Genomic DNA, 25493 nt, shown 5'->3' with positions numbered 1-25493 from the left:
ACCGCTGATGATTCAAGACTCTTGAAAGTGAGCTTCAATTTGGGCTGGTCTGTAACATACGCCATATTCAAGTAGATGTATAAAGCATAAGTAAATATGCATGTGGTATTTAAAGGATGCAGAAAAAGTATTTTAGCTATTTCACAAAGTATTCTTGAATTTTTTTTCTTTAATATTCCTTCAATTGACCTAAACCTCATAAAGGACTTATGAATGTCACAATATAAGATTTCAGCAATGGAGAAAAAACAGTAATACTTATAAAGAATTAGGAGTATCTTAATTGTCAAATTTGAGTAGAGCCGTTCTAGGACATGAATCTTTCTATCCTTTCAAGGACCTAGTGCTAGAAAAACTACTCATCTGCCTCTATTTAAATGCCTAATAGCTGTGTGACCTTGAGCGAGTTAAAAATCTTGCAAAACCACAGTTCTCTCAGCTATAAAGTGGGACACGGCTACATGATAGAACTGTAGTGAGAAGTAAATGAAATAATGCATAGAAAATCTTCAGTACAATACTTGCCACACAGCAGATGTGCAAACATTACCCTAGTAAAGGCGTGGCCAGAGAGAATGATAAAATTACCAGAAACCCATCTTAGGATAAAAATAGTGACTGCATTCTATGAATTCTTTGAGCTAATATTTGTTCAATTTTTAGCATTATGCTAGTAGTTTTCACATCTATTATCTCATTAAGCTTCTGAGACTTTAAGCACAAATCATGATCTCCATCTCATAAATTAGAAAATTGGGACTCAGAGAGACTAAGTGAATCACTTGGATTGAATTATTACTAAACGAAAAAAAAAAATCAATCCAGAATTCAAACCAAGGTCTGAGTCCAAAGCACAAGCCTTCCTTCCATAAGACATTGTAAACAAAAACAGAAGCAGAAAGCCCCACAACTACATGGAGAATGTATTTTTCAATGGGGGTTATATCATCCAAAAAGAGTGAAAAAATACTACTTTTTTATATATAAAGTACAGATATGCATATGGCACATAAGTAGATTTACAGTGTATCTGTAGTATTAATATTTCATGAGGATGACTAGGAAAAAAAATACCTAAAAAGCTCCTTGAGGAGGAAAGGGCAAGGATAAAAAAAAAAAAAAATTGTTTTTGAAAATCACTGATACAGACCCAGTAGACTTAGCTTTAAAATTCACAATGCAGGCTTCACTTAAACGGCAGATGAGGAAGTTCTAAGACTAGTCAGTCTCTCTTTCTTAGCAGAATTAAATAGGAAGAAAATTCAAATACTTGCAAAGTTCTAATATCATTTGTATCATTCATGTACCTTGCCGTATAATCAGTAAGAGAAATTTCCTCACAGTAGAGTTTGCTTATCTTTAAAATACGAAAACTGACCTCATTCACATAACAAATTTAAGAAATAAAGATAATATTCAGGTTTATATTTTATAAGTATAGGATCCCAAAGAAAAATATTGCCATATGACTGATTCAAGAGGGAAGGAATTCCTCTATTTCTGAGCACAAGCTGGAATTGCAACTAACATTAAGATAAGGAAGGTTTCTGGGAAATCACACACTTAAAGAATTTCAGAGAAAATAGTAAGCACCTCCACCCTTCACTGAATGCTGCTGAGCTGGTAAGAAAAAGCTCATCTATTAAATTTGTCACTGTTGTTAACAGTAAATCATTAAATCATGAGATTTTCATTTAGAATGCATTTCTTTTTATTTAAAATATAGAACGAACACAGTGAATTCCAACTGTTGGAATCTTTCCACATAAATCTCTTAGCTTAAAAAAAGTTTCATCTAAAAAATAAAAGGTTAAAAAAGTTCATTTAAAATATAAAAACTATAATAAATAATAATAAAAAATAATAAAGTACCTGCTTTCAGTTTTAGAGTCCCTTGGCTAATTCACGCATGTGTAAGATATCAGACTTCAGCTTATAAGTACTTACATCCAAATATACACTTTTTTATAAGTGTACTTTCTGTTAGACATTACTTATCAATATGCCAATTTTAGCTGTAATTGTTTCTCAACAGACATTTCTTTTACCATCTTCTTTAGGAGCTTATGAATCTTGTTAATGCATAACATCAAATAATATATTTATGAACAAAGAAAGGCTGGACCAAATGCTAGAAGGAATTGCAACACGGGTATTTGTTTTTGGCTTCATGTCTATAGCAACAGAATATTTCTTTAAAGATAACTTTGCTTTAAACCACTGATAAGGAAAGGAAAAGGGAGAGGATATAATCAAAGGTAGCATTCTCTTTGTTTTACTTGGGATAGGATGGAAATCTAGAAATGATCAAAATGTAGTGTATGATTAATTATAAAATATTTGAGGATAAAAACTGTATTGATAACGCTCTCCCTTTCTGATTTGTTAGCCACTAGAATGATGAATTGAGACAATAGGCATGTAATAATACTCGATTGATTGGCCAAATGATCTGAAGTTGTCCTAGAATTACCTTGGAACAAGAACATGGTTGGGAATACTTAGGAACATACCGAGTACCTAATGGTGTCCACAAAACATGTCGATAAAATGCATTTACCTGCTTTCTCTTTGGCCCCCGTAAACACTGCATTTTAATAGTATTCCTAAGACATTTAAAAGACAATATTCTTTTCCAGGAATATGGATGGTACATTCCACAGTAATAACAATTTCTTTTAACTGCTGGAGAGCCAAACTTACCAGATGCAATGATGCTAGCACCTAAAGGAGAAAAAAAAAGAAAAAATTACAAAAATAAAAATATTTTGCAGTCACTGATTTGCTAGCCATTTAATATATTTATAGATCAATCAGCTGTACTTGAAAGTTCAAAAGTAACTCAGACTTTCATAGCTAAAAGAAATAATTATAAACGAATTAATGAAAACAATTAGACATTATTAACATAATCAAGGAACGGGAATACCAGTGCCTAGATCTATTAAACAGTCAACATGATAAACATAAAATATGAAAAAAAGTTATTGAACACTGAAACAAACAGCCTGTAAATCTGGTTATATGACTTGATGGCAAGTCAAGGTTGTTGTAAGGCCTCGCTAGTGTTGACAAATGGAAGGTGCATGGTGTAAGCCACCCTGTTACACAGTCAATAAGTAGCCACTATGACTTTGTAAATAAAAGCAAACAAAGGTATATAACATTTAAAGAATAAATTAATTGTACATAAAAGACAAATTTGATCCAGACATTGGTTGTATTTTTATCGTAATAATTGTTGACTCAGGTTCAAGTTAAATTTGTTAAATTATCTTGTATTTTTGCGGAAAGACAGTTCAACAAAGTTAGCTCTGTAACAAATTTGCATAAGTAAAACTCGTTTCTCTCTGCCTTGTCTCATTAAAAAATTGGACATATTCAGCCTAAAACATTTAGGCCCAGAGATGTCATAAAAACTTAAGAAGTCAGTAACCCCATATAAGTGTTAGAATTAATGAACTGAATCTAAATGTATGAATATAACCCAGAAAAGCAATGTTGAGTGCAAAAAGTCAAGTTAGATAATGAAACATATGACATACTGTGGACATAAATTATAAAAAAAAAATACAAAAACAGTATTATGTATTATGCATGGTGACATAAAAACAGATAGGAAGCCTGCACACCAAACGTGAGGCAGTGATGGCCTGAGAGCAAGTGAAATGGGAGTGGGGAAATGTGCAAGGGAACTTCACCAATAATATCTGTAATATTTAAATTCCTAAAAAGATTCAGGTAATGGCAAAATCGGCTTCCAGATAACCATTATTAAATGTATGAAATCATTATGAAAACATGGGCATGATGGGTAAAAACAATTTTAAAAAACAACTATTTGATACCACTAAAGAGTGCTCAAAAGCAGGCAGGAATTGAAGTTCCCCTTTTAAAGAGGGGAACTAAATGGCATGAGATTCTGTCTATCTGTGTGTATTTGGCTTTTTAGCTAATGGAATAAAGAAACATACAAAGGGAATTTCAATGATAATAATGTTTTAAGTTCTTAAAAATTCTGGGTGATGGCCAAATGGACTTGAGAGCAGCAATTCTGAAATCTGGACAAAATCTTGAAAAACAACAATCCACAAATACTTGAAGGCAGTAAGAGCAAAGTCACTTAGGCAGAAATTTAGTGAAGCCTTGAGAGCTCAGGCAGGAGGTGAGCTGCCAGAATGAGATTTGCATACATGCAGCTGAGGGAAATCCCTATGTCACATGGCACAGGGAGCAGAAAACCAGAGTCTCACTTCAGAAGATGGAGTCCATGACCAACAGAGCATCTGGAAAGTGTGGGGCTGCTGATGCCCTATTTCTCAACATGTGTGGTGGTTATATGATTATTTGCTTCAGAAAAGTTATTAAGCCTTATATGTATATTTTACATAGCTTTCTGCATGTCTGTGGATTTCAATGAAAAATTAAAATAATTTAAAAAATTATCTCCTGGTTCAGTGTCAATAAGATTTTCCAAAGAACTAAAAAAAAAAAAAGTCTCTCTATTCGAGAACAGAAATGTCCATAAAAATGGCTAATACATTAGGCAAATTGTAAAACAAGAAGGCATCCTGGTGGCCCAAAGCAGCATGAATTAGGCAGAAGAGTTTCATTCACTCAACAGGTTTTTCTAAAGTCTACAGCATATTTTACTCTGCTTTCATAAAAACTGTCATTTAAAGAGTTAATATAAACTATTTCAAAGAACTTTGTGTTTTCAATTACTGAGAGGACACTTTTAAGGTGCTTTACCGTGTTAGCAACTCTAGTGCTTTGAGAGTTCCTTCAGTGGCTTTGTCAGTGAATCAGACCCAGAAATCAATTTTAAGGGTTATATATATTTAGTTCTTTGAAGAGTCTTGAAGAATTAAATGACTCTCTAGAGCTACTATTAAAAAAAAAAAAACCAGCATTTCTTCACCAACCTTAATTTAGCATTGCTTTTCTGGACCCACAATGTTTTTTCTATATTATTGCAAACTGTTTCTTTCTTAAAGTTTTGCCCTAGCACAATCCAAGCCTGCCTCTGAAAGACAGTCAGAACTTAAAAGTGTGAAGAAAAATTCTGCCTACAATACATCAGAGATTGTTTACTTTTACAACCCCAATCAAGTGGAAACTTCCACCCAAACACCTCAGATCCATACTCAGAAACTTGAACAGTCAACTGACCTGAAGAAGGGCTTTTATGTCCTTTTGAGGTGCTTGTTGTGTGAAAACGCGTGGTTGCCTTGGAAACAGTTGGACTCTTCGTTGCTGTAACATGAGCAGAGGTCAATCTTTGTGTTGTGTGGAAACCCTTGGTCACTGGGGGATGTAGAGCAGTGGAGTTTCGTGTTGCTCGAAGATTCTGTGTAAGTGAAGCTTTTGCTGTGGTGAATTTTTGGGTTGTTGGTACGGCCTGTGTAGCAGAAGCATTTGTCTTGAAGGGATTCTGGGCTGCTGGAGAGAGAGTGTTTGGTGTGGGGAAATTTGGGGGTTTTGCGACTGAATCATTTGTTTTGGTAGGTTTCTGAGGAGTTGGTGGGACTTCTGTAGCTGGAACATTTACCATATTGGGTTTCTGAGGAGTTAGTGGGGACTTTGTAGCTGAAGAAGTTATTATGATGGGTTTCTGAGGAGTTGATGAGGTTTCTGTAGCTGGAACATTTACAATGGCGAGTTTCTGAGGAGTTAGTGGGGACTTTGTAGCTGAAAAAGTTATTATGATGGATTTCTGAGGAGTTGATGGAGTTTCTGTAGCTGGAACATTTGTAGTGGTGTGTTTCTGAGGGTTGAGTGGGTTCTCTATATCTGAAGAATTTACTGTAGTGTGTTTCCGAGGAGTTGATGGGGTTTCTGTAGCTGGAACATTTACAGTGGTGAGTTTCTGAGGAGATGGTGGGGACTTCGTAGCTGGAGAACTCACTGAGGTGGGTTTCTGAGGAGCTGATGGGGCTTTGGTACCTGGAACAGTTACTGTGGTGGATTTCTGAACTGTTGGTCTGAACTCGGATACTCGAGAAGCTCCTATGGAGGAAAAATGTTACAAATAAAATTAGCTAAAGAAAGTATCCAAATTAAGATTTAGGAACCAATTGTTTGCTCTATGACTCTTCTCCTTCCCCACAAGCACCAAAACATGACTTTTAGGAAACCGAGTCTTCTCATATATTTCCCAAGGAACCAAAATGCTCTATTGTCTTCATTTTGATATAAATTATATTTATAGTAAACTAAAGTAGATTTATACTAGAGTAGTACCATTCTTAAACTGTTTTCTATGTGGAAAAAAAGGAAACCAAAGTCAGAGCTGGCAGCGATCTCATTCTGTGGCACACCCAAATAGAGATAGTTTCTCTCAAAGACTTTCTTCCTTGCCAAGACCAAAGAACAGCAGGATGCAACCTTGAACCAACAAAGATAATCCCAACACAGTTACTTTTCCCAAAGCTTTCAGGACACGTTAGTGACCTTGGAAACTTGTTTTGTTTCACTTCTTTTTTGAAGCAATAAAGTCAATCAGAATAAAATAACTCCCTTCCCCTCTCCTGATATTGGTTACCAACTTTATATACATTCGTTTAGTTTTCCCTTTGGATTTTATATGAGATAACCATCTGAAGTGCAAATTCGGTAAAGATTCTATTCTGAGAATCAAAAATCTAACGACATTAAAATTTTAGGTCTTCAGTGCCTGTTTGACTCTGTGTTGCATCTGCCCCCAAGGCAGGACCTATTAGTACCTGAGTCTGTTTGACCACATCCTAGAGACTGTTTTCAAGTTTTCTAATCCCTCTAAGCTTCGGTTTTTTCATCTGTAAAATGAAGATAAAACAAAGCAGATCTTATAGCGTTATTGTAGGGAACCAGGAAAATAAGTTAGCGAAGTTATCTCACAGTGTCTGTCCCTGAAGCAAAACACTCTACCACCCAGTATGTACTGCCACTGCCAGCACCATCAGCACGAATTCTGCCTAGCACTCAGATGTTGTGTGTCATTTATTCTGCTTCCTTTACCTATCTCACAGGATGCTATAAAGGATAATTATAAAGCATCTTCATGTTTTACCTGGAATTATTTTCATTCTACTTGAAGGATTCCCTTTAGTTTTTCATTTTGTACAGTTCTGGTCTGCTGGTGACAAAGTCCCTTAGTTTTTGTATGAGAACATCTTCATTATTTTGCATTCAGTTTTAAAGGATATATTCATTGCGTCTAGACCCCTAGGTGAGCAGCAATTTTCTTACAGTATTTTAAATTTCCTCCTATTGTCTTTTGGCTTCCATAGTTTTTGTTGAGAAGTCAGTTGATCAGTATTATTGTTGCTTCTTTGAAGATAATGTGTCTTTGTTTCTTGATGCTTTTATCATTGCTTTGAGTTTCCAAATCTTGCTATGAGTTGCTCCGAAGTTGGAAATTTTTCAGTCATTATCTCTTAGAATATTTCTTCTGTTTCTCTCTCCTACCCTCCACTCTCCTTTTTTTTTTTTTTAACATATGTTAGAAGAATTTTACATGTCCCAAATATCTCTTAAACCTGATCTATGTTTTGCATTCTTTTTCCTCTTTGTGTTTCACTTTGGGCATTTTTAATTAACCTCTCTTTCAGTTCCTGATACTGTCTTCTGCTATGTTCAAATTGCTGCTAAACTTATCTATTATGTTCTTAAATTTAGATATATTTTCCAGTTGCAGAATGTCTATTTTACTCCATTTTTATAGATTCCAATTCTCTCTTGTAGTTCTCTATTTATCTTTTCTTTTAATATCATAAATATATTGATCACTTATTTTAAAATCTCGTTTCTCTAACTCAATTATCTAGATTTTCTTTATCTAGTTTTGATTTCTTGTAATTTGGTTATAATTTCTTGCTTCTTTGCATGTCTAATAATTTTTATTGTATGCCATACATTGTATATAAAACATTCAGATGATATGCTCTTACAAAGGGAGGGTCTCCTTTTCTGACAGGCAGATTGGTTTGAGGTGATCACATCCTCAGCCTATAAGAGACTGAGCTAGGTTACAGTTTCAGTAAGATTTCCACTCTTGCCTCTGCTCCTTGTAAGTGGCTCTTCTGGGTTTTTAATCTGACAGCCTGGTGGATCTGTTTCCTCAGACCTAAGAGACTGCAGGAGATCCAGGTCTGTCCTTTAGCAGTGCCCCAGCCCAGCAACCTAGCCTCCTTCACCACACAGTTTCAAAGTGAGCTCGGATGTCATGAGGGGGAGACTATCTACATACTTGATACAGGCCTGCTTCTCCGATGGGTTTGTTGTCCAAACGCCATAAAGTTCAGGGAGATTTCATTTAGCACTTTGGAAGAATTGGGTCCAGCTCCCCAGTCTCACCTGTACCCCCAGAAATCAACAAATGGCTCTTGGGAAAAATTGGGTCTGCATTTGAAGACTTCAAATTTCCAGTGCATTATCCTAACTCACTACAACCATTGAAGGCTTTGCTAGTTTCTCTCTTTCCTGGCAGTGGTCTTTTATTTGAGTTAAGATGGATCCTTTGCCCAGGCACAGCTCAGAATGGTTTGCCCTCACTCCCCAACTCCAAGAATTTTGGTTCATTCAGCCCTAATTGATCCCATGAGAGAAGAACTTACTCCTTTAAAATATGATTTAAAGAAGAAAAAAAAAAAGCTACCCAGGTGTTTTAGTTATTTTGAAGGGAGCATTGATCTGCCATGACCTCCTTAGGCATTATCAGAGTTGTAAACTCTAAATAACTGATGATTTAATAAAACACAGGAAAATAAATATGAAGAGGATCAAGTGGCTAAATTTTTAAAATACCAAACTTCACTCATAATTAAGTGAATTCAAATAATAAAATGAAATTTTCACCACTTATATTGTCACATCTCCATATCATAATAACCATCATCATTTTTGGTGCAGAGAACCAGCACAACGATTGGTAGGAGAGTAAATTGGTACAGTTTCTTTGGAAACAACCTTGGTGACATCTATCAAAAAGTTAAAGGCATATACCTTTGATATAGTAATTACACTGCAAGAAATTTATCACAAAATATGTACTTACACACATGTGCAGTGATCAGATGTACAATAATATTTACTGTAGCAACCTTTGTAGTGATAATTTTTAAAAAACTAGAACAAAAACGAAATTTCCTTCAATAGGACACTGGTTAAATAAATGATATATATCCATACAACTGATATGATAAAAAAAAAAAGAAATATGTGTATGTACATTTATTTTCTAGAATAAAACAAAAATTTGTAAACAGTGGTTACTTCTGGAGGAAAACTAGACAAGACTTTAACTTCTCATTTTATACAATCATCTACATGGTTTTCATTTTGCTTCATTATGTTTATGTGTGCCACTTATATGAAAAAACTATTTTTAACAAGCAATGATATTTAAAAATGCATGCTAATAGACTTCAAGTATAATTATAAAAGTAGCATTTGCTTGAGTCATATTCCACTATGACACTGCTTAAGCAAATGTCTCTTACTGGTCCTGTGAAATGTTACAATTCAGCTTCACTGATCATCTAAATACGTCTTCACAGATGTATTTAAGAAGCAGTTCAAAAGACTCTGAAAGAACAGCCCAGGTATCAAAAGGCAGTAAGGGTGGGTGGGGAGTTCTAGAAAGATGAAGAAGAGAGCATTCTCAATAAGAGAAGTTCTGGAGGCGGAAAATAGATAAATATAATTCAATGAAGTCAACAGACAGGCAAGAGTTTTTCTTAGTTGTCACAACATATATGATCATTATCTAGATTCCTCAGTTCAAGCTAAGATTCCCTCCAAATTAAATAAACTTTGTGTAAACAAAGAGATATCTGTATTAACTCATTGAAAGTAACATGGTAAGAAACAGCAAATTTAAGCTAATTCACTAAAAACATGAGACGTGTGTATGTGTCTATATAACATGTGTGTGTGTATATAAACATACATAGATAAATGCATAGAGGTCATGTGTCTATTTATTTATTTATATATTACCGTATGTTCTCCATATCAGTGGTTCTTCCTTTTTGGAAGTCATAGACCCACTTAAGACTCTGGTGAAAATTTTATCCCCCTCCAAAAATACAAGCATACATATATACAGATTTTATATTCATTTCTCAAGGAGTTCATATATATATATATATAGACCTACGGGTAAGAATAAGACAGAAATATTGCTCTGCAAACTGATTACCTCTGCATTCAGGTGGGGGGCCACTCCACGCTCCTTGGTCATCTTTTACAGTGCAATAGATAGAGCGCTCTCCATACAGGGTGAAGCCTTCCATACACTTATATTTTACAGACTGTCTATACGCATAACTCTCCTGTTTCTCTAGAATTATTCCATTGTCAATTTCTGGTGGTTCTGGACAAAAAATTTCTTTAAAAAAAAAATCCAACACATTTTAAATTAATCAAACTGGCGAAGTAGTTTTACAAATAAGTAAGACTAAAATATGTTAAAGATTTTATTTAAAAAATATCAAAATCTACCATTTTTCTAAATTCAGGATTATCAACAAGGGATGCTTCTAAATACCTATTAAGTAATTGGTAGTATATTTGGAGCTTTGGATACGAGTGTTATAAAACATGAAGGCTAACTTTGAGACCAATTTATAGAAGCAGTAAGATTGAAAACACATATGTAAAACAAAAATTATTGTAAAGCTTGCACATGTTATATATCAAACCAGTGCTAGTAAAAGTAAATGCTGTAGGTTCAGAGGCAAAGGCAGGGCAGAGACTTTAAAGAATAAATGGACTTCAAATTTAAACCTGAGATGGATCCCTCTAAGAAAGAGCAGAGAAGAGGGCTCTTCATTCCAGGCAGTAATGATGCCAAATGAAAGGAGTTGGGAATGTAAGTGGCATGCTTGGGAAAGAGGAATAGATCATTCTGAATAAAACAAAAGATTTTAAATGGATTAAATGGAAAGTCAAGATTACACTTTGACTTTCAGGTTAAATAGAATTTGTAAAAACATTCAAGCAGAGTTATTCTAATTATATTACAAAAAGAGGCTCCTCCCAGGCAGATGCCCTGATAAAAAATTTAATGGTTCCACATTCTCTGGAAACAGGAAGTTGTATTTCTTTCCTCTTTTTTAAGCAAGAAAGCAATCTGACCACATTGTGAACATCAAATTATATTACAGCAAATGCTCTTAAATGCCCAGAGAACACTAGCAATTTATAAATTACTTTTCAGCCATTGATCAAAGCAAGGAACAAAAACAAGCTAATCTGATTTACACTGGGCTGGGTGTCTGATGACAACACATATCACCATCAGTTCAGTTCAAACGTTTTCTGAGCGCTTAATACATATCAGACATTGTTCTGTAAATAGAAGGGCAAATCCAAGTAAGATAGAGTTTCAGTGTCTTAAAATACAGTGGGAAGAGACATTCAAAGAGATCATTTTAATACAAACGGTGAGGGTTATCACAGAGGGATGCACAGGGGTGTGGAAAGAAAGAAGGACAGTTAACCAGCCTTGGGGGGCAGGGAGGTCAGAGAAAACTTCTAGAACTACCAGAGCAGACCCATAGTAAGAAAAGAAAAAGCCAAGCAAAAAAGGGGCCGAAGGACATTCCAGGCAGAGGCAGTAGCATAAGGAATGATGTAGATGCATGAAAAGCAATGAGGTACATGGAAACCAGGGCCATTTGCATGCGTAGAGTGTAAAGCATGAAGGCAAGACGTGCGTGGAGAAGCCGGTAGACCACGGCTAGCCTTGTACATTATATGAAAAAGTTTAGACTTTGTACGTGATGAGGAGACACTAATAGACATTAAGAAGGAAAGAGACAGGTCACATTTGTGTTTTGGATGAATCACCGGGAAGACTGAGTGAAACAATAACAGAGGGTTAAGAATGGAGACTGGAGGCCAATGTAATCAGTGTCATTTTTGCACTCAAGCAAGTGAAACTTCTGCCCTAGCTCCCACACCTAAAAGGCCATGCCCTGGCGCTCCTCTGGCTGTGCCTCTCTCTACTGGATGGAGAATCTGCAGGGCTGAGGGGATATGTCCAATAAGAGCTCCTCCCCTACCCCATTCTAAATCATTCTCCAGGAATTGGCACCCAGAACTCCCTGTGCCAAAACCAAACCCCTTTCAGGGCCTGAGGGCATCCTTTCTCCTGAGCCATATTCTTGAGGATGGTCTATACTTCTGAAGTGTCCACATTTAAGTCAAAGTTCAATGGAGTGGGGATAAGGGTCATAGGGGACACTAACTTGGGTGTGTAGGCCAAGCTGTCCATTTACATGCATCAGAGACCCCACACAGGGCAAGAAGGGGACCCCTTACTTAAGAACGGCTGGGTCTTACGCCAGGGACCTCCATTTATACTCGTGTCCTGGACCCTGAAAATGTTAGGGGTGGCCCTTACTGCAATAGTTCAGATAAGGGATAATAAACTATATTAGAAGTAACACAGATGGAGGATAAAACACAGATTTGAGAAGTAGATTGAGAAGGTAAAGGAAAATTATTTATAGTGATTAGGAGTGGGAAGTTAAGATAAAGAGAAGGGTCGGGATGACAGAAATGACATAACAGGGATTGACCCCAGGCTAGCACGTACCAGCAGGCAACTCAAATTAGTTCTGAAAATGAAAACACTGGCAGAGAGAAAGGGAAACAGATCCTTTTAACACTGAGGCTTCGTTCAGAGGTCAACGAGTATCACCTCTGATTGATGAATAACCAAGGATAGTTTTTAAATTGTTTGTTCCTTCTTTGTATGCAAACCTTCATATCCACCTCCACACATGGACATCAGTGCTGTCTCGTGTGTCTACAGAAGACAGGGCTGCATACTTGAGGTGAAACAGCTGGTTGTTTAAGAATTTATACTTTCCACTTGATCTTCTGGATACTGTCAAATGGAAAAGCTATGTGGAAAATAAGCGCCTAAAAGAAGTAGGGCTTTATTGGGAGAGTTGAAGGCACTGGGGTTGCTGAGGAAAAAGGACTCGTTCCGGCAGGACACAGATGTCAGTGCTTGCCGAGTTGGAGAGGGAGATAAGAGTCAGAGAGGAAAACATGAACATCAGGATGAAGTTGAAGATACCAGACAGGGAGCAGGGCCTGGCCTAGCCACAGGCAAGCACGAAGAGAGAGTGCGTTTGCTCTTCGATGCCGGAATGCGTGCTTGGTGTCCACATTTCTGTGAAACTCATCACAGCAGTTGCTTGTAAAGATACTGGCCTCAGAGGGGGAGACTGCTTGTCCAGACATTGTAACAAGTTGCCTGTGTCAGAAAAAGATAAGGTCCAGCTCCTCCTGGCTTTCCATATTTGCTTTAGTATCATTTACAGCATCCCTTACTGGATGGTGCAAGCAGGAAAGGTGATGGTGAGCAGTAATGGATATTTGAAAATAATAATGAGGAAAAAAGGAGAAATAGTAGATAGAGGGTGGGGTGCAAGGTGGGTGTGGCAGGAGTCAACTCCTGGTTGGCAAGGCTTCATTCTGTCTTTATATCCCATTCATTCCTTACCATAGGGTGTCAATCAATACATGCTTGATAAATTACACTACACCTACCCTAATTTTCTGCTCCTAATAACACCAAAAACTTCAACTTAGCAATATTTTTAATGAGGATGAGAGAAAGGAAGCTTACATTTTTAAATGTTGTATATATTTATTCCTGTCAATTTTTAAGAGACGTGGCTCTAATGCACATACATTTGACTTGATACATCCATTTATGAAATTATCTCTGTGCCCTGTCTCCCCTTGAGAAGACAAGGTTTCCAAGTTCAGAAACCATATTCCTTATTATATAGGCTTCTTTCTCTAATGATAAAAAATAGTCACACTTTAAAACATTTCTAGATAATTAGCTCAGTTAATAATCGTTAAAGAGGCATGGCGGTAACACCGGGTCTTGAGAAGAATGAAGAATGAAGGTTTGAAGTCAAGCGATCTGGGTTAAATGCTTTCTTTTGCCACATATTTTGGGATATAGGGTCAAGTGATACAAACTTTCTGATCAGTAGTGTTTTAATCCATAAAATTAAAAATTATGGGAGGAAAAAAAAGCCATATCTATTTCACTTGACTCTTAGAAGGAATGGTAAGATTATAAATGACCAAGCACAATATAAACCTTAGTTTGTGTTTAATCCTTTATCCCCACTGTCAATAAATTAAGGAGCATTACTAATAAAGGTCTTTACATTAGATAAGACACTCACAGGTTGGAAGGTAAAGGTACCACAGATATATACTGTGGATAATTCTTAATGAGCAGAAAGTAACTTATCATTGCCTATCCAGTCCCACAACCTTAGTGCTTAGAATTTTCCAGTCCTACCTTGGCATTTTGGCAATGGATCACTCCACCCAACAGTGTTTTCTACAAGAGAACAGTAAATAGAATCTGCACCAACTAATCTGTACCTGAACAATGAGGGGAGAAAAAAGTTAAGTTCAATGCACACATACTTGGACTTCCCTTAAATTCTCCACAATATCATCTTAAAATATTTATGGCACCAGTAGGTGGAGATAAAATAATGGCTGATAAAAGTTCATATGGTCCTTTAAAGGAAAATATAAAAATGATATTTAAAAGGGTGACATCAAAGGCTAAAAAATACAAGACGTTCAAAACATTTTTGATTTGGGTGGGGCACATGTCGGAAACTATTACAGTGTTTTAAAACACTTTTAAAGGATACAGATGCTTAAATATTTTCTCTTTCTGAGTTCTAAAAGATTGATACAGACTTCCTAGAAAAATAGAATGTACTTATATTTAAAGGGCTCAAAGTACTCCCAGATTTTATATTAATGATATTAATGATCCAAACATCTGTGTTTAGTACAGGAGACAAGTGATGCTGATATTTTTAATTTTATAACGAATAGGGACACACATAGAGTAAAATATCATAATTCAATTTGCAGATACTAAATGTGAAAATGAATATGGAGATTCTGGCAGCATCTGAAACGCTGATGATACTGTATGAGGACATTCCTTTTCCCCGCACAGAGAACCTATGAAAGACCTTAGGTCAGAATGGTATTTTCACACCAGGAGCAATTGTTTTTAACCTATGGTATTTTATAACAGGTTGTTTGCATATAGAAAAAAACATAATCAAATTCATTATTTAAGTAAATTAAACATTAGTTACATATTTGCAGTGAAAGGATTTAATTTCTACAAGTATCATCAGCTTATCACAAGTTTTTTTCCTTTACTAATTACACTTAAAATTTTATAATGAATGCATATATACTAAAATCTAAGAATTGAGAGAATTTGGGTGCCATAAGAAGTCTTCCTTTCTTGCCCCATTTTATTAAACTTAACTGTGAAGAGCTCAGGATGAAGGATCTTTGAGCAGATGGGTTGTTTTACCGCTGCTAGCTTGTGAACACCGGCCACAAATCTAGAAGCTGCCATCTTAAATCCGAATTTGTTTTTCCACTTGTTAAATGTAGCGTTTAGTATGACCACACTTACCCTGTGTCACATGAGAAAGAGATGGACGCGCCAAATAATATGCCATCTGGTATAATGACATGACCATTTTTTATTTCTCCAGGATTAGGACATGGTTTCTCTAGAAGAGAATACAAATTGATTTTTCTCATTAAATTATCAGGCACACCTATGCAAATTCATCATCTGAACTACTGATATTCCTTCTTTGTAGACTATTTAAATCCTACCTTCATTTCCCCAGTTTCAAAATTTCAAAAATCCAAAATTTATTTAGAATATAAACTTATTTCACTTTAGGTAATCTTAAACTAATTAAATGTGAAGCTGGTGAGTAAATTAATATTCCTATCTCACAGGGATTTAGTTTGTCTAATTTAAAATAAAATGGTTCTAATGGTTCTTTTAAGAATCATTCTAAATGATGTACACTCAGACTTCTGCTATGCATGAAGGAAGAAACTCTTATTTCCCCAAATACCAAATGATTAAGAATACTCTTTAAAATTATACTCACTTTTACAAAATTCAGCGGGTTTGGACCACGTAAAATCCTGAAGGCAAGTTAGGTTTCCTGACAGAGTATGGTCCCTTCTGTAGCCCCTACGGCACTCATATTCCACAGTGGAACCCGCTGGGAAATAATTCTGTTTGCTGTAAGACTTTTTGAGTGACGCAAAAAGTAGCCTGGTTGGGACAACACAGCTACCTAAAAGTAGTAACAACAACAACAACAACAAAATTAATAAAAGCAACAACAAAAAAAATCACTTTATTTTATAATCTATGTTTAATTATCTGGTCCTTACATCACTCCTTTTTCTGTATTTCTTTGTACATGTTCGGTATTTAACTATATTAATATTACTATAGCATTTACAGCATATCAAGCGTATTCACATATAAATTTTCGCTTCCTAATTACTAGAAGCCTGTGAAGTAGATTTGGTACGTAGAAGTCACTCTGCCTACAATTCAGAAAATATAACCCATTTAAGTTGCCTGGCACAGTTCTGGCACTAACTCAATCACAGGGGTAGATGAGAACAGACATTTCTAGATCCTTAGGCTAGAGTCCTGGACAACAACAACAGTTAACACTAATGGCTAATATTTATCGAGTACTTTCATTTAATGCCCAGAACAACCCATGGGAGAAGGATCAGACGCACCAATGATGTACATAAAAGTATTTACTAACTGTAAACATCCAGGCAAATGTGAATTTATAGTATACAGTGTAGCACAAGGGGCATTAGATTTATAGTCAAAAGACTCAAGTTTCAACCCTGGCTCTCCTGCATAAGGAGCTCCTGATCTCAAGGAAGCTATTTAACTGGGGGGCCTGCTTCCTGGACTGTAAAACGTGGGTTAAGTCCCTAACTCACTTCATGGAGTTGTCTGGAGGGTCAGATGAAGTACTATGTGTAGATGAGTTGGAAACTCTAAAACATGATACAAGTGCAAGATTTATGTACTTCAACCTCCTGCCTTTTGTCACGGATAGATACAAACAAAAAGTTAAAGCTGACTTCACACCTGGTTTCAAAAAATATTTGTGGCAGTTTCTATATTTACTGTAGCTTCTACTGCTCCAAATTGTTCAAAGGTAGGAATCAAGTCTCATCTTTATCTTTACTTGTATATGTCCATTCTAGGCTATGCCTATAATGATAGATTTGGAGATTAAAAATAGAGAACTGTTTAAAATAGTACCATAGAATTTTATTTGGTTAAGTCCTACTTCACAAAATGAAATTAAAAAAAAATAGAACACCTACGTTATGTGTCTCAAGGTATTTGCCAAACATAGTTACAGATAATTTACTCCCTAAACAGTACCTATTGTTTGTTTTCTCTGTTAATCAGTTCAGGAGTTACAGTGTTGGGGGGGGGGGAACCTGTTAATGAACAGGCAGGACTAATTTCGAAAAGTAATGCCATCGCCATCAATTAGCTAGATTGTGAAATGCCAACAGGTATACACCCTGGGGTTTAATAATGCTAGAAAACTATCAATTACCAGTCACTCCAAAGAGGGCTAAAACTAAACTTAAGAAACTTTCCAGTCCCATAATTCTTCTGAAAAGAAAGGAAGAACTTACGATTACAAAACTCTGCAACCGTTGACCATTTACTGGTAAGACAGACCGCTGAGTCTGGCTTGCCAGGAACTTTTACAAAGCCTTCGTTACATTTGTAGGTTACTGTGCTTTTTTCAGGAAAATTTGTATTATCTCCCAAAGCTAGATGGGCATTAGGTACATCTGGGGGAAGACCGCAGTCACCTAGGGAGGAAAAATCAGAACTGAAGGAATTATCACTTTTCAATTCATAGCAACATTCCTTTCCCGAGACGAATAAGATAAACAGGCTTTTGAAGCACTCATAACACGTCCGTCCAATGCTGCACTGCCATACCAAGAACTTGCCAGGCTTCTTGTCAATTAATTTAAGACTAAAATAGTCAAAAATAAACACCTCCCTTTCGTTATTTAAAAAATATATTTTTTATATATCTAGTGGTTTAGACTTTCACATAGATACTGTTGCACATGTTTGTGTGATACTCGGCACACAGTAAAGACAGACACCCCCTTGAAATATTACAGCTGGAAGTGAGGCGCAAACTTGGAGCACTGCCTCTGTACACGACTGAACTCTGTTTAGAGGCTAGAGCTGTTAACTGTTTGGCCTCCCACCTTAGAGAGATGCTAAGAATGCAAGCTATTCGAGCCCTGCATTTTGGCTTCCTGGCGTTTGTTTCCTCAGCCATCCACGCCTGAAGCCCTGCCAGCTGGGTCCGGCACAGCAAGCTTCCTAATTGCTGGCGAGCGGCGGAAGGACTCCTCCCGTCCCAAGGGATCGTGCCAGCAGGAGCTCTGATCCTTAAAGGTAGAGGATTCCGGGATCCATTAGGGATGCCCACATTCCCTCCCAAGTCCGCGGGCTTTTCGGTCGTCCAGAAGACCGGCCACGCCCCTCCCACGCCGCCTAAAGATTTACGCCGCCAGCGGCGTCCCCGGGCCCCACTCACCCCGCACTGTCAGGGGACGCAGCAGCAGCAGCAGCAGCAGCCGAGTGGTCAGCCCGCACAGCAGGCGCAGCACCGCGGGGGCCCTCGGCCGGGCGGGACTCATGACGCGCAGGGACAGGGACCCGGCGCCGGGATTCCGGGGCCTCCGCGGTTAGGTTGGGGCGGGCTCGAGCGAGGAGCTGGAAGAAGCAGCGGCGCGCGGTAGTTCTGCAATCCGCGTTCCGAGTTAAATTAGCGCCGTGGGCGGGGCCTGGGCTCTGAATCACCAAAAGACGCAGCGAAGTAGAGACCGGTGGAGAAAGGATTTGCGTGCACCAGGTGCTGGGCGGGGTGAGGGTGGGGGCTCTAGCGTCACTGGCCCCCGGGGACCCCAGCAGGAGAAAGAGGGAGAAGAGCTCCCTGGCGCGGAACGCTGAAACTTTGTCTTTGCATGGGAGGGGCCTGCAATGACGTGCCTTGTAAATATGTGCTTTCTTAAGTAAACCAAGGAATGGGGGGAAACGGAGGGGAGAGGAGTGGTTAAGTGGCGCAGGCTTTGCTTTCTGGGAACCTGAATTAGTTCAAGTGGAAATTAAGCGTGTTGAGTGTTTGCAAGCTGAGCGGTAGGTGCGGTGGATTTTGAGGTTGCTCCCGGGAGCTGAGAAATAGTGCCCACCCAGGGACGCGGTGCGTTCAACTAGGAGGTCTGTCAAATGCCAACAAGAGGAGGACTGGGGGAAAGACCACAGTGTGTATTGTGTCCTAGGACACTAATCTGAAAACGACAAGTGGGAAACACCCAAGAAAACAGGTCAAGCGACAAACACAGCAGGGAGTGAACATTGTTCGTACCATGTTTGCATGAGAATCGCTTTCTTCGCCAGAATTCTTACTTACCAGGGACATCTCTTGAATTCTACTTGGCAACTACTGTAGTGTGACTACAGAGAGAAAGTCACCATCCTGCGGAGTATGCATGGGGCGGGGGGTCGGGGTAGGGGGCGAGGTGAGCGGGGTGGGCAGGGAGAAAGATGAGAAAACAAACCAAGCGCTGGAAAGCTGAATGCTAGGGTGGTGGATGTGAAGAGGAAGGTTTTTTAGAAAACTTCAAGTTTATGCCAGTGATTTACGAGGCTGGCCACCCTTAAGATCACGCGGGGAGTGTTTTTAAAATCCAGATGTTTAAACTACACCTACAGACAACTTAAATTAGAATCTCTGGAGATGGGACCACACATCAGGATTGTTTAAAAGGCACCAGGTAATTCTACTTTGCAGCCAGGTTGAGAACCAGAGATCTACGTGGTGCTGGCCAGAGTAGAGACCCAGCCAACTCAGCACCACCTCTGTCAAAAACACTAAAGAACACTGATGAAAAGGCCAGTTTCTCACTTTCGTGGAGAGTAACCCCAAGAACATGTTTCCCTTGAGTAATTCACCTGCTCCAGTTAGCAGAGTCCTAGCCTAGGTTTCCCATCCCCTCAAACACTTTACCAGACTAAGTGAAATTCCTGTCTTGGGATTCTGCCTTGATCCGCGGACGTCTGTAGGGTCCGTGCCTCCTATCATGATTTCCTTCCTAAATGCTTTCTGATCACTCTTTATTGGTTAGTATGAGCTTTATAAGGAGGCAAACAGCAGTTTTGACAATAGTGGTTTCTCTGACTTGTGTTTACTGAGCTGAACCTGGTGCCCCTCAACGCCGGATTCCAGGAAAGGAACTCCTATAGGCTTTCACTGAAACCTATCAGTATTCAAACAATCTAGATTTTAGAAGTCGGGGGTGCGTGGGGGATGCTTTTAAAATCCTCTCATGTGATCCTCAAATTTGATATTAAAGTATCTTATTTTTACTCCCATATTTGACATAAAGTCACCAAGTATATCAGGGCCCAGCCGTGTTTTAGAAGTAAAACCAGATCTCCATGTATTCTTCCAAAGAGCCTCTCATGACCTTAAACACCACTCCCTTCTGCCACACCAGTAGAGGCAGGAAGTCTTCATTCCTGCTTGAACTCATAGAATTGGTATGAAGGGCAAGGTGGCATCATGGGACATAGTTGGTCAAGGCCAGTTATGTAGCTGTTAGAAGAGTTAACTATGAGCCCTGTTAGACCTAAGTGTTTATTAAGTGAATATAATAACCTTTTACCCAGAAAAAACCATGAGTCCTGCAAATGCCAGAAAATATTATAATTAGCTACACTAATTCCCTAAGCATTTAGTACTTAGTTCATAGTACATTTTTAAAGGATCTTTTATGAGAAATAACTGGGTGGACTCTTTAGTGAGATGTTAGTAATACTACTCTCAGCATTTCAACATTCTCCTCAGAATGTTGAAAAAAGGAAGAAAAAGGGGAAAAAGAAATCCGGTATCAATTTACTCAACTTAGAGAAAGGATCTATGATTTAAAAAAAAAAAAAGCTATGCATTATCAACAAGAAGTAAGTGAATTTGTAATTTACTGAAGACTATTTTAAATAATGGCCTCAATTTGTTGCGTTCCAGTCACTTCATATATATGATATACCATTTCTCCAACACAACTTCATAGAGATAACTGTCCACATTTTACAGATGAGTTAACAAGCTGAGAAGGTAGTCAATTTGCCCAAATCTGTGCCGCTAATAAGTGATCAGGCCAGAATTTAGTTTTTCTGGTTCCCAAACTTATATACTTATGTATCCTGCTCTGCCACACTGCATTCTTTTTGTTGAAACCATTCAGCAAAGATTTCTTCTATGTGGAGGATACTGAATTAGGCATTTTGGGGGAAGGTGGTTTGAGACTCTCAGTTGCGTCTGGTGTCAACATTGGACCTGAGTCTTCATACTTGATCTACCAAGAGCCAGCTATGTGTTCCCAGGGTCTCATTCACTCACTGATTAAGAGAGAGCTTGGGACTAGAATAGTCCCTATAGAACTATCCAATTCCAAAAATGTTTATATAACAAGGTTGAAAAACATTTGAAAATATAGAAAGTAGGTCTATGATTTTGGCAGAGGTTAAGAAACACGGCTCTCAGCCGTGTGCCAGGAACCATCCCATGACTACATCAAAGACTTTGAATAAATCAGAGCACACGCCGAGCACACTAAGAAAGTACTAATACTTGTGTTCAAGAATCTATAACCTAAGAGGGAGGTTTTATGTGATAAATGCTAGGAATCAATGTGATGCAGGGTTCAGAAAAGAGAAAGGAACACGGCAGTCGGAGTTGAGGAGGCTAACAGCCTAGTGATTCGGCTAAATATGACAAATGAATATCAATGCAATAGGGAAAAAATATGAAAAGAGATAAGAATGGTATGAGCAAAGTCTGGGGTCAGTAAAAGCTCAGTTGATTCTAAGAACAGTAAGGAGCTGAGTTTAGGAAGAGCAGGAGTAACTGAATTGGAGCAATAAAAGAAGAGGCTGAAGATAGTCTGGCAACAGACTTGAGAGATCTTTAAACACAAGCTTCTACATTTTACGATCTTCAGAAGCATTGGACAACTGACTGGAAGATTGTTGAAGTTGTTAATCAGGGAAGTACAAGGTTAGTTTGGGAGTAGTGTGTAAGATGTTGCCATGGGAGTGACTGAGCAAAGACTAGATTTAGCTAACGATGCAATAGTCCAATCATTTAAGATTAAAGGGCAGAAATGTCTTTAATTTGAGTTTTAAAATTAATAAATCAGAGGAGAGGGGATAGCTCAGTGGTAGAATGTGTGCTTAGCATGCACAAGGTCCTGGGTCCCAGTACTTCCATTAAATAAATAAATAAATAAACAAACAAACAAACAAACAAACAAACCTGATTACCTCCTCACCCCCAAAAAAATTTTTTTAATAAAATTAATAAATCTATTTTAAGGAAGCAATCTTGTTACTCTAAGAAACCCCTGCCACAATGACTAAAGCCTTGTGAGTTTCTATGTTCATTCTGACCAGACAAGTTTCAAAGGAAGAACTCATAGAATTTGGTGACTGACAGATAAGGAAAAGGAAAAAAGCGTTAAAGCTGAGTCAGAGGTTTGGTGCCTGTGAGACTGGGAACCTATTTGAAAGAATTATTTGTTCTGAAAAAGAAGACACTAATGTACTCATCTACAAAACAGAAACAGACTGGCAGACACAGTAAACAATTTTATGGTTAATGGGGTAAAGGGGGTGGGAAGGGATTAAATTTTGGAGCTTGAGATTTACAAATATTAACTACTATACATAAAAAATAGATTAAAAAACAAATTTCTTCTGTATAGCACAGGGGACTACATTCAATACTGTGTAGTAACCTTTAATGGAAAAGAATATGAAAATGAATATATGTATATATATGTATGATTGGGACATTATGCTGTACACAGAAATTGACACATTGTAACTGACTATACTTCAATTAAAAAAATATTTTTTCCCAAAAAAAAAAGAATTATCTATTCCAAAGTCAAGAGGCAATTTAGGGAAGAAATAACAAATTTGGCTGCACACTTGTGGAATTTAGAAATGCCTTGGCAAGGTGTCTACATGGAGATGGACAGCATGAGATGAAAGTGTAGGAGGGATGGAGCCAGAGCGTGAGTGAGACATGGCTGAAGGCAAGGCAAGGGAGAGAGTGTCAACAGAAACTCAGAGAGGCCCAAGGAGTGAGCCTTGCCTCCCACACCACCCCCTACTCCCACACACACTTGAGTACAAATAATAAAGGGGAAGGAGAGAGCAGTGGAAAAAGAAGAGAATAATGCAATTTCCTTAGAGCCTAGGAACACAAAACTGTGAACCAAACATCACCCTAGTTGTCAGTGAGATAAGTGAGACGGTGTTTAAGGAAGTTAAGTAACCCCCCCCCATCACTCGGTTCGTGAGGGATGGAGCTGGGGCTTGGGATCTTAACCCCTATGTTACACTGCTCAGCCATCACTTCCTCCAGGAAGGCATCCTGCTCCCAACGTCAGACCCAGAACCTTCCTCTACGCTACCAAAGTACCCCACGTGTCTGTCAGTTCCTCAGTTCTAAGAAACCAGTCTTTCACATTTGCATTCATAACTCGGCCTCAAATTATCCCCAATTAATTGTAAAATGGCCAAGGAAAAACACTTTTTTTGAGGTATGTTGTCATGCTGCTGCAGTCAAGGGCAGCTGTGCTTCGCAGATCAGTAAAGTATGTGTTTTAAAAATGAATGAAAACAAGGGCGCAGACTCCTATTTCTTATAAGGGAAGCTTATTCTCCAGGAATTCGCTAATCAGGGTAGCAGTGTGCAATATCAGATTATTTTTTTTTCCACTGGGTGGAGGTTGAACAGGACCCAGAAAACTGGCCTCATGCCTTGTGACGTTTTCATCTGCACAATGGCATCCTGCCCTGCCTCTGGCTTCCCTGTGTGTGTGAGGAAAGGCTCGGCAGGCAGATGGAAGTATGATGGAAGTGTGATGCTTGACTCGCATAAGCAGATGTTTCTTTGCCAAGCCATGGTTTTCTGAGACAGCAGTGAATTTTTGCCAAAGTGGAGGTGGTACAGTGGAGGAGACAGCAAACTTTGGGGTGCGCACGCATGTGCGTGCATGTGTTTGAATGTATCTGTATGCGAGTGAGTGTAGGTATGTGTACTAATGTGTATGTGGCTGGGTGTCTGAGTATATGTCGGGGGATGTGTATATGTGTGTGAGTATATGTGGATGTGTATCCATGTGTGTGGATGTGAGTGTGTGATGGGAGACAACATAGAACAAAGACCAAGTAGGCCGGTTTGGGAGTCATACTGACTTAGTCTCAAATACTGACTCTGTAGCTCCCTTACTGTGTGTGTGGCCTGGTACCCAACCACTCTGTGCCACAGATCCCTTATTTATAACTCAGGTTTGATAATGTTGCCTACTTCAGAGGGCTTTTGTGAAGGATAAATGAGATGACGTATGTAAAGTATTTGATACATTGCTTGGCCCACAGTAGATACTCAGTAAATATTAGCAATTATAGATGGTGATGACAGACAGGAATGAACACTTCATATACCAGGACTTGCCCACTTTTCATGCAATCTATAAAAAGAGCATGTGATGGCATATAATCTAAAAAAAATCTACAATTTGCACCTCTTGGGGAGTGATGGAAATGTTAGCTATCTTGACTGTGGTAATGGATTCATTGGCATATACATCTATCAAAATTCATCAAACTGTATATCTGAAATACGTATAGTTTATTGTACAGAAATTATACTGCAATAAAGTTGTTTAAGAAAATTTAATTTAATTTAATTTAAATGTAAATTTAAAAGACTTCATATCATGAAAAAATAAAAATAATTTAAAAATTTAAAAATCTATAAAAGAAATATAAAATTTCCAAAGGAGATTCTAATAGTGTTGAGATCATTCAGTTACTCTCCTTATTCTGTCCCCACCCAGATGAATTTGTTCTTTGGCAAACATTAGTCATTTACAAAAATTCAGATTTGTTTAAACATTGTCCTTCTTTCTCTAACTCCCCTGTAGTCCCATCTGCATTTTGTTTGCCTTGATTTATGATCTTGCGAATTAAAAAGCAGAATTGCAATCTGAGCTCATTAGAATTGCACAAGGATGAGGAGAGAAGGAAGAAATTTGCATTTAAGCATCACATAGCATGTGCTACTCTTAGTCTGAGGTTCAACCTCGCTGCTTAACCATCACAGCAATGCCATGGGTACATTAGTATTACGTGATAAAACCCGAGTTTCAGAAGAGAAAATGATAGGACTAAAGGATACAGATAGCAAAGCCAAGGTTTGAACCCAAGTCTAACTAGCTTTAGAATTAGGCTCTTTTTGCTACATAGGTTACTTTATATTTGTTGGGACATAAAGTTAACTGTTCCTTGATATTTCTCAGGATTCACCTGTGGGTAAATATTTTCCTACAGCTCTTGTTTTTGTTGTCAAATTAAAGCCAATGACCTCTGTGAGGAGCATTTCCCTGGGATAAACTGCACTTTCTCATATAAAGCCAAAAAGTCTGCTGTAAAGAAGGCAATTTACCGCAAA

General features: G+C 38.0%; 1 protein-coding gene and 1 long non-coding RNA gene across 7 annotated transcripts in view; one reads left to right on the top strand and one right to left on the bottom strand.

Annotated features, from left to right (window-relative positions):
* Positions 1-18917, bottom strand: part of CD55 (CD55 molecule (Cromer blood group)) — a 25655-nt gene extending 6738 nt beyond the window's left edge. The window contains exons 1-8 of one of the 5 annotated variants that reach the window (XM_010991319.3): positions 18504-18912; positions 17572-17754; positions 15984-16175; positions 15488-15587; positions 14327-14412; positions 10184-10372; positions 5173-6009; positions 2704-2724 (exon numbers count right to left, since the gene is read on the bottom strand). In XM_010991319.3, coding sequence (XP_010989621.1) covers positions 2704-2724; positions 5173-6009; positions 10184-10372; positions 14327-14412; positions 15488-15587; positions 15984-16175; positions 17572-17754; positions 18504-18606 — 1711 coding nt within the window. In that variant the 5' untranslated portion in view covers positions 18607-18912. Of the gene's footprint in view, positions 1-2703; positions 2725-5172; positions 6010-10183; positions 10373-14326; positions 14413-15487; positions 15588-15983; positions 16176-17571; positions 17755-18503 lie in introns of all 5 variants that reach the window. The other 4 variants (XM_010991321.3, XM_010991320.3, XM_064477135.1 and 1 more) reach the window with 4 other exon arrangements.
* Positions 18759-25493, top strand: part of LOC116148682 (uncharacterized) — a 25421-nt gene continuing 18686 nt past the window's right edge. For both annotated transcript variants that reach the window (XR_010377124.1, XR_010377123.1), the window contains exon 1: positions 18759-18821. This is a non-coding gene — a long non-coding RNA (uncharacterized LOC116148682). The remainder of the gene's footprint in view (positions 18822-25493) is intronic.

The sequence above is a fragment of the Camelus dromedarius genome, chromosome 21 (assembly GCF_036321535.1).
Source record: "Camelus dromedarius isolate mCamDro1 chromosome 21, mCamDro1.pat, whole genome shotgun sequence".
Classification (NCBI taxonomy): Eukaryota; Metazoa; Chordata; class Mammalia; order Artiodactyla; family Camelidae; genus Camelus; species Camelus dromedarius.
Note: the sequence above shows the minus strand (reverse complement) of the source record. Positions and strands in the feature narration are given on the sequence as shown.